Source organism: Salmo salar, chromosome 06 (genome assembly GCF_965601325.2).
Source record: "Salmo salar chromosome 06, fSalSal1, whole genome shotgun sequence".
NCBI classification, from domain to species: domain Eukaryota; kingdom Metazoa; phylum Chordata; class Actinopteri; order Salmoniformes; family Salmonidae; genus Salmo; species Salmo salar.
The window spans coordinates 9,115,545-9,129,146 of NC_138296.1; the positions used below are offsets into that span (position 1 = coordinate 9,115,545).

At 43.7% G+C, this 13,602-nt stretch overlaps 1 protein-coding gene across 1 annotated transcript; it reads right to left on the reverse strand.

Annotated features, from left to right (window-relative positions):
- LOC106606270 (HUWE1-associated protein modifying stress responses) lies at nt 1-10,674 on the reverse strand. Its single transcript, XM_014202415.3, has 4 exons — nt 10,311-10,674; nt 8,950-9,033; nt 7,216-7,506; nt 1-2,437 (listed from the first exon to the last, which is right to left on the reverse strand). Exons 1-4 carry the CDS (start codon nt 10,504-10,506, stop codon nt 2,175-2,177), a joined length of 834 nt encoding a protein of 277 aa, XP_014057890.1. The 5' UTR covers nt 10,507-10,674; the 3' UTR covers nt 1-2,174.
- Nucleotides 10,675-13,602: the final 2,928 nt, after the last annotated feature.

Sequence of the window (13,602 nt, forward strand, 5' to 3'; positions counted from 1 at the left end):
TTTTCTAATAATTCAGGTAAACTATCCCTTTCAGCTTTAATAGTCAGGCAACTGCATCTTTTCACATCAACACAAGTCAATAATGAACACCCATTAGAAGACAGACTACGTCACAATATCACTTAGTATGGAGCGATGCACTGGATTGGCCATTCATACGGCATACTAAACAGTAGTGTGGACATTGGGATGTAGACCCCTCACTAAAAGAACAATTCTGTCAGTTTGTTTCTGGGGCCTCCACTTTAGCTCCAACCACATCTCTTAATCTGGGTGGTGTTCAGTATGGCACAGCATAGCAAAACGTTTTGCAACAGAAAAAACAAACAGGAGTTTCTCTTCTGGTTTGGGGCATGTTCATTACGGCACAGAGTAGAAAAACATTTCAGTTTGTTTCTCTTCCGTTTGGTGGCAGGTGAACCCCCACCAGTTCCAGAGGGTGGGGAGGTGAAGGTGGTGGTCTCTGATTGAATACCTTAGGTGGAGGATGGACTGCCTGGTTGGTTCTGATGGAAGATCAACTTGCATGAGTTTAGATGTGAAAGAAGCTTAAGTGCAAAATCATTATTCCAACTCTGGTAATATGGTGAACACAACCACACTGAACAGAATACTCAGAAAACATCTTCAACACACTCAGAAGGGGGCAGAGGTGTAGTGGAGTAGAAACACAGGTTATTTTGCGGGAGCGTTTACCTGTCCCATCTTTTACATTAAAAAAATGCATTGAAAGTTTAGGGAGCATTACATTTACTCACTGTGAACGGTGATCATAGTTTACCTTCCTATCTGTTTCCACACTACATCACTGACTGGAGGGTTAGTCTGGCAACAGTCAGATATTATCCAAGCATTAAGTAACACAGATAATTCCTGAACTTTGAAATACCCCTCAACAGAAAAAGCAAGGCGGTGTATAAATGAACCAACTGCAGCAGAGGGATACAAACCTGAACATGAACTCTGGGGTTAGTGTAGCAAATAGCATCCCTATTCCCTACATAGTGTACTACTTTGACCAGAGTGACCTATAGGCAAAAGTAGTTCACTTTATATAGGGAATAGGGTGCGATTTTGGGACGCTGACCCTGTGGGTCAGTTGCACTTGCAACTCAAAACTAACATGACTGCTGAAGCACAGTTGTCAGACAGAAAGGAAGCCTATACAATCAAATATCAACAGCCTGCTATTGGGAGAATCATCCCCAAGACCCCACAGCCATGAAACTAGACACAGGAGAGAGCAGGGCTGCTCCCAAACAACACCCTGTATAGTGCAACACATTTCAAAAGGGCCCTATGCTGTAATATAGTAGGGTACCATGTAGGGACTAGGGTGGTGTGTAGAGACTAGGGTGTAGGGGCTATGGTGTAGGGACTAGGGTGCTGTGTAGGGACAAGGGTGCCATTTGGGACACAGCCAGGAAATCTCAAGTGAGGGATGTCCTCCTCTTCATCATCACAGAGAGCATCAATGTCCACTGAGCAGGATGACTAACACAAAGCAATAAGTCCTAGCAAAGAAGGCATCTCTCCAACAGAACCACTTCTGGCATCAATCATTATCTAGTTCACTGAGTAACATGTTCTCCACGGCCCTCGTTTCCTTAGGAAGGGAGGAGGGGTGAGGATGGGGTGGGAGAGGGGGCAACAAGTGTAGAGGATCAAGTGGCTTCTTTTTATTTCAAATCAGCACAGTGCATTTCTCCTCTGAAAGGGGGCTGCATCCCAACCTCCTTGATGCCTTTCTGTCCTCGCTTCCGTTCCTCACAGTCACAAGCACTGATCACTAAGGCTGCATTTACAAAGACAGCCCAATTCTGGTCTGTTTCCCGATTATTGGGAAAAGAACTGATCTGATTGGTCAAAAGGCCCAATTAGTGGGAAAAGATCTGAATTAGGTTACCTGTGTAGACGCAGCCTAACGGGGTTAGGAAGGCTTGATGACAGGTTTCCAACAAGCATGCTTTCAGTTTAGACCAGTGCTCTCAACTAGGAAAGGAGACAAGGACAGGAGGACACCACCCACTCAACTAAATGGAAGGCCTCCTTAGTCCTCAACCCCAGTTCACTCCACAGCCATACATCCTTCAGTCTGTTTCAAGAACTCACCCCCCCCCCCCCCCTCCCACAAAGGTCACTTAACCCTCCCTGGGGCTGGGCTGCCAGCCCAATCAGATCATCCGGTTGCGTTTATGGGTGGGGGAGTCTGTTATGACATCATTGCACTGGGCGGAGCTGCGTTTCCTGGGGTTAGCGTCCAGGTGCAGGGCCATCTCCTCGGAGATGAAAGTGTTCAGGTCCACATCATGGAGACCGTTACGCCGACGCCCCACCGGAGTCGACCCACCCCCACCACCAGCAGCACCCCCCACGTGGGTGGGAGAGCCTGGGGTACCGGAACGAACACTGATGCTGGCCATAGCCCCACTTAGACCTGGAGAGAAGAGGAGAGGACAGATTGGAGAGGGGGAGGAGGGGAAGGATAAGGTAGGGAGGGGAGAAGGAAAGAAAAACACCACCACAAGGTCAAACTCAGTCATCGAAGCCTGACTCAGAGATGACATGAAATAACAAGGAAGTCTGTCTAGGATGCATTCAGGCCATGGGGCACAAAGGTACATCCCCAAATGGCATCATAGTCCCTATATAAGCACTACTTTGGAGCAGGGTCCATAGGGCTCTGGTCAACAAGGTAGTGAACTATGAAGGGCTGGGATGGGGAACTGGCGGCCCGCGGGCCACATGAGGTCCTCGGATCAAAAGTGTTAATTATTTAAAAAAATACTTTTGGAACTCAGTCGTGGTCACAACTTATAATAGTAGAATACACAACGTGCAATTTCAAAATGTGATTGCGCCTCAGCTGTTTCTCTCATTATGTAAGTCACTGATAGTAATGGCCCATGTCAGCAACACATTTTTTGTGATTGCAAAGCTAGTAATGCAGCCAGCTACCTAAAGTTATCATGGTCAAATTACTCATATTATGAAAGCCACATGGCAAAATGTGTAGAATTACAGTAAACTTGATCTAAAAACAGCAACATTTTCTCTACACCCCATGGCAAAGTCTAGAATTGCACAAAATTAACTCTAAAATGTAAACATTGTCTGCTGTCAAGAGCGGGGCCACAAGTGTTTTGCTCGCAATGTGTGTTAAGGGGTATTGATGTGGGTACGCAGACTCGCAAGAAACTGCAGCCCCTCGTGACTAGTTCAGATTCGTTTTGGCCCCCACCCCAATCGAAGTTGCCCCTCCCTGATGTAGGGAATAGGGTGCAGTTTAGGACTCTGCCTCTGAATGACCAACACTAATCCTCCAGAGATGTTCGATCGGGTTCAAGTCCGGGCTCTGGCTGGGCCACTCAAGGACAGTGACATTTTTCCCAAAGCCACTCCTACATTGGCTGTGTGCTTACAGTTGTTTTCCTGCTGGAAGGTGAACCGTCGCCCCAGTCTGAGGTCCTGAGCGCTCTGGAGCAGGTTTTCATTAAAGATCTCTGAACTTTGCTTCGTTCAGCTTTCCCCTCGATCCCGACTAGTCTCCCAGTCCCTGCTGCTGAAAGACATCTCCACAGCATGATGCTGCCACCACGCTTCACCGTGGGGATGGTGCCAGGTTTTCCCCAGACGGGACACTTGTCATTCAGGCCAAAGATTTCAATCTGGGTTTTAGCAGACCAGAGAATCTTGTTTCTCATGGTCAGAGTCTTTAGGTACATTTTGGCAAACTCCAAGCAGTTTTACTGAGGAGTGACTTCTGTCTGGTCATAAAGGCCTAATTGGTGGAGTGCTGCAGAGATGGTTGTCCTTCTCGAAGGTTCTCCCATCTCCACAGAGGAACTCTGTCAGAGTGACCATCAGGTTCTTGGTTACCTCCCTGACCAAAGCCCTTCTCCCCCGAATGCTCAGTTTGGCCGGGTGGCCAGCTCTAGGAAGAGAGTCTTGGTGGTTCCAAACTTAATCCATTTAAGAGGCCACTGTTCTTGGGGACCTTCAATGCTGCAGACATTTTTTTTGGTACCCTTAACCAGATCTGTGCCTTGACACAATCCTGTCTTGTAGCTCTAAGGACAATTCCTTCGACCTCATGGCTTGGTTTTTGCTCTGCTATGTTTCAAGCAGACCACCATAGTCCTTTTGCCCAAGAATGCCAAGGTAACCTGTCTAAATGACTATTGCGCTGCCTCATCACTACGCTATGGACCCTGGGACTAAATACCTCCCTCTGCAACTGGATCCTGCACTTCCTGATGGGTCATCCCCAGGTGGTGAGTGTAGCCAACACCATCTGCCACACTGACCCTCAACATGGGGCCCCTCAGGGGTGTGTGCTTTGTCCTCTCCTGTACTCCCTGTTAACCCACAACTGCGTGGCCTGGCACAACTCCAAAGCCATCATTAAGTTTGCCGACAACAGGACAGTGGTCCCTCAGGAGGCTGAAAAGATTTGGCATGAGCCCTCAGATTCTCAAACGCTTCTACAGCTGCACCGTTGAGAGCATCTTGACTGGCTGCGTCAACACTTGGTATGGCAACTGCTTGGCGTCCGACTGCAAGGCGCTACAGAGGGTAGCGCGTAGAGCCCAGTACGTCACTGGACCCGAGCTCCCTGCCATCCAGGACCTCTACACCAGGCGGTGTCAGAAGAAGGCCCTAAAAATTGTTAAAGGCTCCAGCCACCCAAGTCACTGTTCTCTCTGCTACTGCACGGCAAACGGTACCGATGCACCAAGTCTAGAACGAACAGGACCCTGAACAAGTTCTATCCCCAGGCCATAAGGCTGCTAAATAGTTAGTCCAGGTAGCTATTGGTTATCTGCATTGACCCATCACATACGTTGCCAATACTCTTTATAATCGGTCACTTTATTCCTAATTATATGTACATCTCTACCTCAATTACCTCGTACCCCTGCATATCCACTCTGTACTGGTGCCCAGTATACATAGCCAATTTATCGTTACTCATTGACAGGGATGTGGGTTAGATTCCCACAGGGACCAGTAACAAATAGTTTCAAATGTATGCACTCACTACTGTAAGTAGCTGTGGATAAGAACATCTACTAAATGACTAAAACGTGAAATGTGTATTTATTATTACGCATTTTATTTTTCTATTATTTCTCTATTTTCTTTCTCTGCATTGTTGGGAAGGGCTCGTAAGTCAACATCTCACTGTTAGTCTACACCGGTTGTTGACGAATAAAATTGTATTTGACTTGGAGCCAAGTTCCAGAATAAGCACACGTCAAAACCCACAAAGAAATCGTTGATTGGCCACAGCATCAACATTTAGTAATGGCCATCTCAGTCACCAGACATGAAACCCATTTAAACCTGTGGTTTAAATTGAAGAGGGCAGTCCATAATCGCAGACGAAGGATCTGGAAAGATTCTGTATGGCAGAATGGTCTAAGATCCCTCCCAACGGTTTCTCCAACTCAAAACATATCAGAAAAAGGCTTAGTGTCGTTACCCTTGCAAGGCATTGAAAGGTTCTGAAAACAGGGGCGTCAACAATTTTGATCCCTGAGAGAAAACAGTTGAACCAAATCTCTCTGCTCAATTGTATTAGAATAAAATGATACACTACCGGTCAAAAGTTACTATTTTTTACTATTTTCTACATTGTAGAATAGTGAAGACATCAAAACTATGAAATTACACATGGAATCATGTAGTAACCAAAAGTTTTATACAAATCAAAATATATTTTATATTTGAGATTCTTCAAATAGCCACCCTTTGCCTTGATGACAGCTTTTGCACGCGCTTGACAATATCTCAACCTGGAATGCTTTTCCAACAGTCTTGAAGGAGTTCCCACATATGCTGACCATTTGTTGGCTGCTTTTCCTTCACTCTGCGCTCCGACTCCTCCCAAACCATCTCAATTTGGTTGAGGTCGGGGGATTATGGAGGGCAGGTCATCTGACGCAGCACTCCGTCCCTCTCCTTATTGGTCAAATAGCCCTTACACAGCCTGGAGGTGTGTTGGGTGATTGTCCTGTTGAAAAACAAATGATAGTCCCACTAACCGCAAACCAGATGAGATGGCGTATCACTGCAGAATGCTGTGGAACCATGCTGGTTAAGTGTGCCTTGAAATCTAAATAAATCACAGACAATGTCACCAGCAAAGCACCCCCACACCATAACACCTCCTCCTCCATGCTTTACAGTGGGAAATACACATACGGAGATCATTCGTTCACCCACACAGCAAACAAAGACACGGCAGTTAGAACCAAGAATCTCCAATTTGGACTCCAGGCCAAAGGACACATTTCCACTAGTTTGATGTCCATTGCTCATGTTTCTTCGCCCAAGCAAGTCTCTTCTTATTGGTGTCCTTTAGTAGTGGTTTCTTTGCAGCAATTCGACCATGAAGGCTGATTTACAGTCTCCTCAGAACAGTTGATGTTGAGATGCGTCTGTTACTTGAACTCTGAAGCATTTATTTGGGCTGCAATGTCAAAGGCTGGTAACTAATGAACTTACCCTCTGCAGCAGAGGTAACTGGGTCTTCCATTCCTGTGGCGGTCCTCATGAGAGCCAGTTCCATCATAGAGCTTGATGGTTTTTGCAACTGCACTTGTGGAAACTTTCAAAGTTCTTGACATTTTCCATATTGACTGACCTTCTTGTCTTAAAGTAATGATGGACTGTCGTTTCTCTTTGCTTATTTGAGCTGTTCTTGACATAATATGGACTTGGTCTTTTACCAAATAGGGCTGCTATCTTCTGTATAACCCTACCTTGTCACAACACAAATGATTGGCTCAAATGCATTACGGGAAGAATTCCACAAAGTTAATTGAAATGCATTCCAGGTGACTACCTCATGAAGCTGGATGAGAGAATGCCAAGTGTGTGTAAAGCTGTCATCAAGGCAAAGGGTGGCTATTTCAAGAACCTCAAATATAAAATATATTTTGATTTGTTTAACACTTAATTACTTAATGTGTTATTTCATAGTTTTGATGTCTTCACTATTATTCTACAATGTAGAGAATAGTAAAAATAAAAGAAAAAAAACCTTGAAAGAGCAGGTATTCTAAAACTTTTGACCGGTAGTGTAACTTCCCCATTTTATTAACCATAAAATATAGCTCAGTACTCAAATTGTTGATTTTATACAGTCATTTTTGCTCACCTTTATCAAGGCTGTCAATTTTAGACCCCACTGTATATCTGTGTATTTACCATGCAGTGCGATGGCCTCTCTGAAGGGCTGAAGGTCAGCCTCCACAGAGGAGTCAGTCTCAGGGGCCGGGGGAGGCCGGTTAGGGGAGACCATGGTCAGTCTGTGTCCTGGGGTGAGGGTGGCTCTGGAACTCCGGGGGGGTGGGGCCCGGCCACACAGGAAGCTGATGAGGTCCTCTCGCCGAATGGTTCTCCTCCTTTTCTTCACCCAGGCCAGCACATCCTTGTTGCGACGCTGGTGGCCGATCTGTATACCTAGGTCATAGCTACGCTGGTGGGCCTCCACGGACTCTGTGGGGGGGGGGGGGGGGCAGAAAGAGAGAAAGGAGAGTGTGTGAGAGAAAGTGTGTGTGTGAGAAAGAGAGAACATGTGATGAGACTTGGCTGAAGGTTCCTTTATGTAGCCTGAGTGAAACGTGTGACTAACAGTTGACAGTTCACTATAGAGCAACATTTACATTTTTTTTTTTTTTGTCATTTAGCAAACGCTCTTATCCAGAGCGACTTACAGTAGTGAATGCATACATTTCATAATTTTTTTTCCCGTACTGGTCCCCCGCAGGCAGCCCCCCCTTCCAGAGGTTGCCAGTCAGACAGCAGATGCTGGAATCATGATCCTGGAGAGCCACAGGGTATGGAGGCTTTTGTCCTAGTCCAGCACTAACACACCTGATTCAACTATCTACAGGGACTCTTGATGATCAGCTGAATCAGATGTGTTAGTGCTGGACTGGAACTAGCCGTTAAACATGACTCTGTTCCAATACACATTAGTTATTGGACTAAGGGGTCTTCTGTAGGGGGAGGGTTGATAAGAGCCTCGGCACTCAGTCTGAACATTAACATGCATCACTTGAGGTAAGGTCTGTATGCTTCCAAAACTATATATCTTTCATATCAGCAAGAAATCATTTCCAATAAACAAAAAGGTATAATTGATACACACCTTTTTAGGGTTCCCACACGGCCATATCTCCATGTTACAGAGGCCATCACCTGTGCTAATTAGCTATGTGCTCCGAACACCTGTGTACACAACTCGGGAAGTGCAGCACAAGTGTAGTTTCATTTGATGAGGCACCCATAGCTGTGTGGATCTGTAACCGCTACAGTAAGTGTATAATTTTTCTCTCTCACTGATGAAAGATAAGGGCGTTTCGACAGCTGTATCCAAGCGATGATTATTGACTTTTCTAAACCTTAAAAATACAGCGTCGGGATTGTAGTTCACATGAGCCAGTCGTTGGCGAAGGTGGTGGCTAAAAACTGTAGGGAGAAGGCAGAATGCCGACTAGAGTCTGAGAGTTAGGCTGAACACCCTGCGGTGCTCTCCAGGACCAGAACTTGAGAGGACGGCTGTAAACTGTGAGATGGTCAATATTCAGGTGACTAGAACAGGCCCTTGATTGCTTACAAGTTTCTATCAATCTACTAATCAATACATGTGCTGTTTACAGCAGAATGACAAAGGAAAGCCTATGGACTTTTATTATGAGCCCTTGGCCCTCAACCTTTTTTTGGCTACTGTACATTCTGCTCTGTCCCGATTACCCTTTTTTGAGTCTTCTGAAGTACCCTACCCCCTGTGGTAGGCCAAGTACCTTGACAACTACTGTACAAATCAATACATGCTTAGAATACAGCAGAAAGATAATGAAAAGCCTATAGACTTATGATGATCCTATACTGTCGTGAAAGCAAATTAGAAGACAAGAAAGTGTCCCTGACACCTACCTTTGTACAGGTTGGTCACGGCGGTGGCAGCGTTCTGAAACGGCACCCACAAAGAAAGCCCCCCCTGTTGGTGACATACTCGGTCTGTCGAGACAACACACCACCAAATACATTACAGGTTTGTTGGAATTTCCTACTAACATAGATAGCCTGGTTGACAACAGTTTACATAAATAGCCTGGTTGACAACAATTTACATAAATAGCCTGGTTGACAACAATTGACATAAATAGCAAGTTAGGCCCCAATTATTGTACAGTATTCCCACTTTAGTAGTACATGATACAAGGCAACACATGAGACTGAAAGCGTCTTGATTACAGGACTGTTTTTATTCGCCATTTTGTCTTGCATGTAGAGTTGCAGGCGGGCTTTGGAATAAAAATAACTGTCAGCCAGCACTAGATGGCCAACTCGACAGGTTATGAGCACGAGTGCATAACGCACCAACTAAAGTTGCCCTTTCAGCAGGAAAGTTGCAGTCGTAAATTATAAATACCTTAGTAACTAAAGAATTTATGGTTACGATACTTCAGTATATCTATGAGAAGTATTACAGTAGCAGGTAAGAATTCTCAATAACCCCAAAGCCAATAGTAAATCTTCGCCATTTTGTTTAATTTTCAGTATGCATTGATAAAACAACTCGGGTTATTCGTTGATTGTAGACAAACCAAAACGGATAATATAACTTTCATGTATATCTATGGTAAGTAATATTAGCCCCACACACCTAACAAAAAGGCAACACTGAAAGACGCAATCTGTCACAAGGGAATGTCGCGTAGCGATGATTGTTGTTTCCATCGCCATTTTGTTTCTCTAATACATGCACTCAACAGCGTTTAACGTTAGTTACTTGTTCACTGACATTGTCGGACTCGCAGTTTCTCTAACCAGATGGTTAACTCAGTAACAGTACAAACTATATTAGTTCTACCGAAAGTGTGTTGGCTGGTTATGTTGTTTGGCAGTTATCGTTAACTAGCTAGACGATAACGTTAGTTAGATAGACGTTGGCGAACAACAGCCAGCTCAAACTACTGTAACGTTTAAGAAATAGTTTAGTTTCATAAAGATACATTTTATGTGTTCTGTTTTACTAACACAAAAAAACGAGCAAACTATAATTACGGGATGTCTTGACTTAAGACGGCAAACAGTTGCTACAGTACAGTAGCTAGCTAACCAGCTGATCAGCTGAGCTGGTAAACTAGCTAGTTGGCTACTAGCTAGGTAGCTAACATTAGCTAGTTCCCACCGCCACTAACAGTGACTGAGTAGCATAGCAAGCTCAGTAACAAGGCACAGGGGTGGCAGCCGACTAACGTTAGTTAGCTAGTTCTGGTCTTGTCTCGGACCTTTGTAGAGCTGAGCCACAGCAGTGGCGGAATTCTGGAAGAGATGCCATAATTTATCCTGGTCGTTATCGGCCTCCTCCTCGTTTGACTCCCTTTGCTCCGCTTCGGCCAAACACTGCCGCTCCCATTTTGAGAACCAATGTTCGGGTCCGTGTTCCTGAATCTCCGGGTCTCCGTCTTTCTTCTTCTCCTCCATTTACCACGCTAAAACCTCAGGTAGATTACAACTTAGTATGTCGATTAATAAATTACTTGGCGATGCGAATAAATGTCCGTTAGTGAATTCATTAATTTTGTTATTACTTAATAGCTGTTTCTCAAACCGACTACTCGGTCTGAAAAGACTCTTCAACTAGTTTGGACGTTGCCGACGTCCGCCTATATAAAAGTCATACTACCGTGTTGTCGTTTCTACTCCGCCTCTATTTCAAGCAGTGATTGGCTAGTATGGCTCTAGGTCGTGGCTTCAGATTTTTGCTGAAGATTTCAGTGGACCACAGAAACATCTGTCATAGAAATGACATAAAGGAACGCCACGAAAATTCTTAGCTACTTAAGCTTGTGTGAGAAGTAAAAAGCTGTGCTTTTAGGTTTCCACTCAAATTTATAGCATTCAAAATTTATGGAAGCCCATTCCCGCCACCAAAAACATTTTGAAATGTTAATACTATCGAAACATTTAGAGCTACTAGCTAAATTTTTTTAGGTACTATCTACATTTTTTTTATGCTATCTCAAAATGTAAAGACACTAAGTCAACATTTCGAAATAGTAAGTCAACATTTGGAGATGCTAACTAAAAATGTTGAAATACGTAAGTCAACATTTCAAGATGCTAACTCAAAATTTCAAGATACTAACTCGACATTTAGAGAAAGTAGAACATGCATATAGGATATGTTTCTTAATTTGTAGCATTATGTTTTGGTTTCCATCTACCCACATTGCAAAGATCAGCGCAGGGGGGCAATGCAAATAGTCTGTAGCCATTTGATTAAAAGTTACTCAAACTTTGTCTTGTAAACATAGCTGAGCTGCTAAATGTTTTAATTAATTAACTTAACACTCAGTCCATGTTGTTACACAAACTGGGGTTCCCTTTACTTGAGGACAGGTCCCCTAGATTCACACCTGTCTGCCTCCAGCCTTGAAGGTGTTCGATCAGCAATGGGCTCAGCCCTGGGTCGGGTTCATTACACACCACACAAAAGAAAACGCATTGAAACAGGGAGTACCGAGAAAAAGCTGGGGGGGTTGGTTTCCTGGGGTCCAGAGTTTTTCCAGTTCTGGTAGACTAACCTAACCAGGTAAAACTTGGGACCCTAGTTGTAGGGTATGACATAGTAATAAATCAGGTGTAAAATAGTTTTATATGGGCTATGATAGGACCAGAGTTGTTCGCATCATGGTTAAAAGAAAACTAGAGAACAACTGCGATTGGACAATAGAACTAACAGGGCTTTATGCAGGGTTGCATCATGTAGGTCTTTGCATCTGTAATTAAAAAGTTACTCACATTGTATGTCATCACTGTGTTGATTGATTAATTGATAAGGGACCACCCAAAGTTTGAATATAAACTTTTTTCTCTTAACACAAATAAATAGGCCTATTTTAGGCTATAAATACATGAAGTTACCGCTTCCTTTCCCCTGGCCAGAGGGGATCAGAGCTCATAGGCTTCTCTAGGCTACATGCAGCTGTGGTTGTTATCAGTAGGCTACAGTTGATCAGACAGAAGCACAGATTTATTGTGCACGAGTTGACAAATCATGAGGCAAATCAGTCTAAACAATAGTACTTTGTCCCTATTTTCAACACTTTTTTGTTAAATTTTTATCCCAAATTTTGGGGCAAATGCCAGCTCACTACACATTTGCCAGCGGCCCTCCCTCTCTTCCACGCTGTTGCTACTCTCTGTTATTATCTATGCATAGTCACTTTAATAACTCTACCTACATGTACATATTACCTCAATTATCTTGACTACCTGGTTCCCCCGCACATTGACTCTGTACCTGAACCCACTGTATATAGCCTCGCTATTGTTATTAAACTGCTCCTCTTTAATTATTTGTTACTTTTATTTGTTACTTTTTGGGGGAATTTTCTTAACTGCATTGTTGGTTAAGGGCTTGTAAGTAAGCATTTCACGGTAAGGCCTACACCTGTTGTATTCGGCGCATGTGACAAATACAATTTGATTTGATTTTGATTTGATTCTTCACAACGTAGCTATATAATTATTTAATAGGCCACTTTCCTTAAACAGCAGGACATTACAAGTGATGTGTCTGGTATGATATCTATGGTAATCATGGCAGCTTGTTGGTCAAGACTGGGTTAGGCCAGTGTGTGTGTGTTCCTGTGTGTGGGTGGAGGTAGATGAACAAGACATTCCAATAGCTTTGGATGAGTCAGCTGAAAAGCTGTTGTACCTCACTACAGCAACTTTCAGCACCCTTCCCCTATCTCTCCACTAGAGGGCGCTGTTCTCCTACAAACAGAACATCTCTCATCACTCAGTTCATATTGCTTCATCTATGATAGGAGGGAAGGATACTCTTCATATTATAGCTAATAGCTACAACAATAACAAACATACTAGCTATGTATTAAAAACGTACTAAACAAATTCAGTATGAGTGTGTGGGTCCACTATGAGGCTTGAGATATCATTTAATTCCTGTGAACCTTTCAAGTTTACTGCATTTTACAACAGTCCCATAACAATGTATGAGTGTGTGGGTCCACTACGAGGCTTGAGATATCATTTCATTCCTGTGAACCTTTCAAGTTTACTGCATTTTACAACAGTCCCATAACAATGCAGTAAATAGTGCAGCTAACACCAGTTTTATAGGATTTTAACATATTGTGCCATGTACAGTATCTAGCCTATGCATGGTCCATATTATCAGGTATGCTATTAGAAATAAACAATCAACTTTAGCCCAATTGATGCAGCAAAGTGAAAATAAATAGGCTGAAGCATGGGGTTGGCTGTCTGCATTCACCCCCTTTATTTAACTAGGCAAGTCAGTTATGAACAAATTCTTATTTACAATGACGGCCTACGCCGGACGATGCTGGGCCAATTGTGCGCAGCCCTATGGGACTCCCAATCACGGCCGGTTGTGATACAGCCTTATATCAGTGTATTGTGTCAAAATGTTGCAATGTTCAGTTGTCCAGAGAATTTATTTGGATTGGAAAATTGAAGCTTAGAGACAAAAAATTATGTTGGGCCCTTTCACTCAGTTTTTACACTGTGATATTGACTCATCATATA

Bases quoted from the DNA above. Each gene is read 5' to 3' on its own strand.
- LOC106606270 (XM_014202415.3), bottom strand. From the start codon at position 10,506: ATGGAGGAGAAGAAGAAAGACGGAGACCCGGAGATTCAGGAACACGGA. The intron at 9,034-10,310 runs GTCCGAGACAAG...TTGTCTCGACAG, and splicing joins TGTGGCTCAGCTCTACAAAG to ACCGAGTATGTCACCAACAG. The intron at 7,507-8,949 runs GTAGGTGTCAGG...CCCCCCCCACAG, and splicing joins CGTGACCAACCTGTACAAAG to AGTCCGTGGAGGCCCACCAG.